Source organism: Otolemur garnettii, unplaced genomic scaffold, assembly GCF_000181295.1.
Source record: "Otolemur garnettii isolate 467f Iridium unplaced genomic scaffold, OtoGar3 scaffold00266, whole genome shotgun sequence".
NCBI classification, from domain to species: Eukaryota; Metazoa; Chordata; class Mammalia; order Primates; family Galagidae; genus Otolemur; species Otolemur garnettii.
In genome coordinates this window covers 125,664-127,451 of record NW_003852661.1, presented here as the reverse complement: position 1 = coordinate 127,451, position 1,788 = coordinate 125,664, and the positions used below count along the sequence as shown (strand labels likewise).

Here is a 1,788-nt window from a genome sequence, read left to right as displayed (position 1 = left end):
CTCAGAGGCTGAGGCAAGAGGATCACTTGAGCCCCAGAGTTTGAGGTTGCTGTGAGCTGTGACGCCATAGCACTCTACCCAAAATGACAGAGCGAGACTGACTCGGCGTCAAAACTAAAAGGAGAGGAAAGGTAATTCCCGCCTTGGACATACCTGACTGAAATGCCAGCATCACCGTGTACACCAGGCACAGTAAGCAATAGTTGATGAAGCTCTGGAGCATGGGAGTGTTTACTTTGTATCTTTCTGCCAAGTACTGGCTGGTGATGGCCGTTCCACATATACACAGGGACAACATCTGACCCAGAGCAATTGTTTTCAAAATATTCCTAGAAAATAAAGGAGGAAACCAGAATAACTTGCGAGCCATTTGCACCTTTAACACATGCACTTCAGTGTTAAACACAAAGCAAAATGCTAATTATTCCAGGGAGTTCTTTATTTTGTTTTATTTTTTCATGTGCACAAGAACTGAATTGTTGGATTTTGAGAGACTACATTTTTTTTTCAGAGACAAAGTCTCACTTTGTTGCCCTCGGTAGGCAGTGGCTTCACAGCTCACAGCAACCTCCAACGCTTCAGCTTAGGAGATTCTTTGACCTCAGCCTCCTGAGTAGCTGGACTACAGGCACCTGCCACAACGCCTGGCTGTTTCTTTTGTTGCAGTTTGGCCAGGGCTGGGTTCGAACCCTCCACCCTCAGTATAGGGGGCCGGTGCCCTACTCACTGAGCCACAGGCACTGCATGAGAGACTACATTTTCATTCTCTTTTACATTTCTGATCCCCTCCTTTCTCACAAAGACACATTCCCTATTTCATTGATGAGGACATAGATGATTACTTAACTATGTCACACACTATTTGAAATGTGCACATATCTGTGTGTCTGTCTGTATTGCTTTTTTAAAAAACTCACCAGGCCAGGTGCGGTGGCTCACTCCTGTAATCCTAACACCCTGAGAAGCCGAGGCAGGTAGATTGCCTGGGCTCAGGAGTTCGAGACTAACCTGAGTAAGAGTGAGACCTCATCTCTAAAAGTAGCCAGACATTGTGGCGGGCACCTGTAGTCCCAGCTACTCAGGAGGCTGAGGCAAGAGGATCACTTGAAGGTTTAAGGTTGTTCTGAACTATGATGCCATGGCACTCTACCCAGGGTGACAGAATGAGACTCTGTCTTAAAAATAAACAAACAAACAAATAAATAAATAAAAATTCACCATTAAGGGCAGCACCTGTGGCTCAGTGAGCAGGGCACGGGCCCCGTATACCGAGGGTGGTGAGTTCACCCCAGCCCCGGCCAGACTGCAAAAAAAAAATAGCCGGGCATTGTGGCAGGTGCCTGTGGTCCCAGCTACTCAGGAGGCTGAGGCAAGAGAATCACCTAAGCCCAAGAGCTGGAGGTTGCTGTGAGCTGTGACGCCACGGCACTCTACCGAGGGTGATAAAGTGAGACTCTGTGTAACAAAACAAAAAAAAATTCACCATTAACTCTTGGTTTAGATTCTCCCTATTCAGTAGATGTGAGGCATTTTCTCCTCCTCGCTTGCTCTGAGATACCTGATTTCTTCCACTGCCTTTCTAGAAGCCCTGATTTTCAAGGTTGCCTGTACTTCAGAATCACAGATCTTGGAAGTGGGTCCTATCTCAGCTGAGTCTTCAGGTGAGCCTGCCGCCTGGTGAGAGGCTCCCAGGCTCCGACTCAGGGGGCAGAGCTAAGCCGTACTCAGACTCCTGATTGATAAAACGTGAGATAATAAATGTGCGTGTTGTTTTTTTTTTTTTTTTTT

At 46.8% G+C, this 1,788-nt stretch overlaps 1 protein-coding gene across 1 annotated transcript in view; it reads right to left on the bottom strand.

Annotated features, from left to right (window-relative positions):
• SLC35F2 (solute carrier family 35 member F2) overlaps positions 1-1,788 on the bottom strand; it is a 58,695-nt gene that overhangs the window by 18,561 nt on the left and 38,346 nt on the right. The window contains exon 2 of the mRNA XM_003802941.3: positions 154-329. Within this exon, the coding sequence (XP_003802989.1) occupies positions 154-329 (176 nt within the window). The remainder of the gene's footprint in view (positions 1-153; positions 330-1,788) is intronic.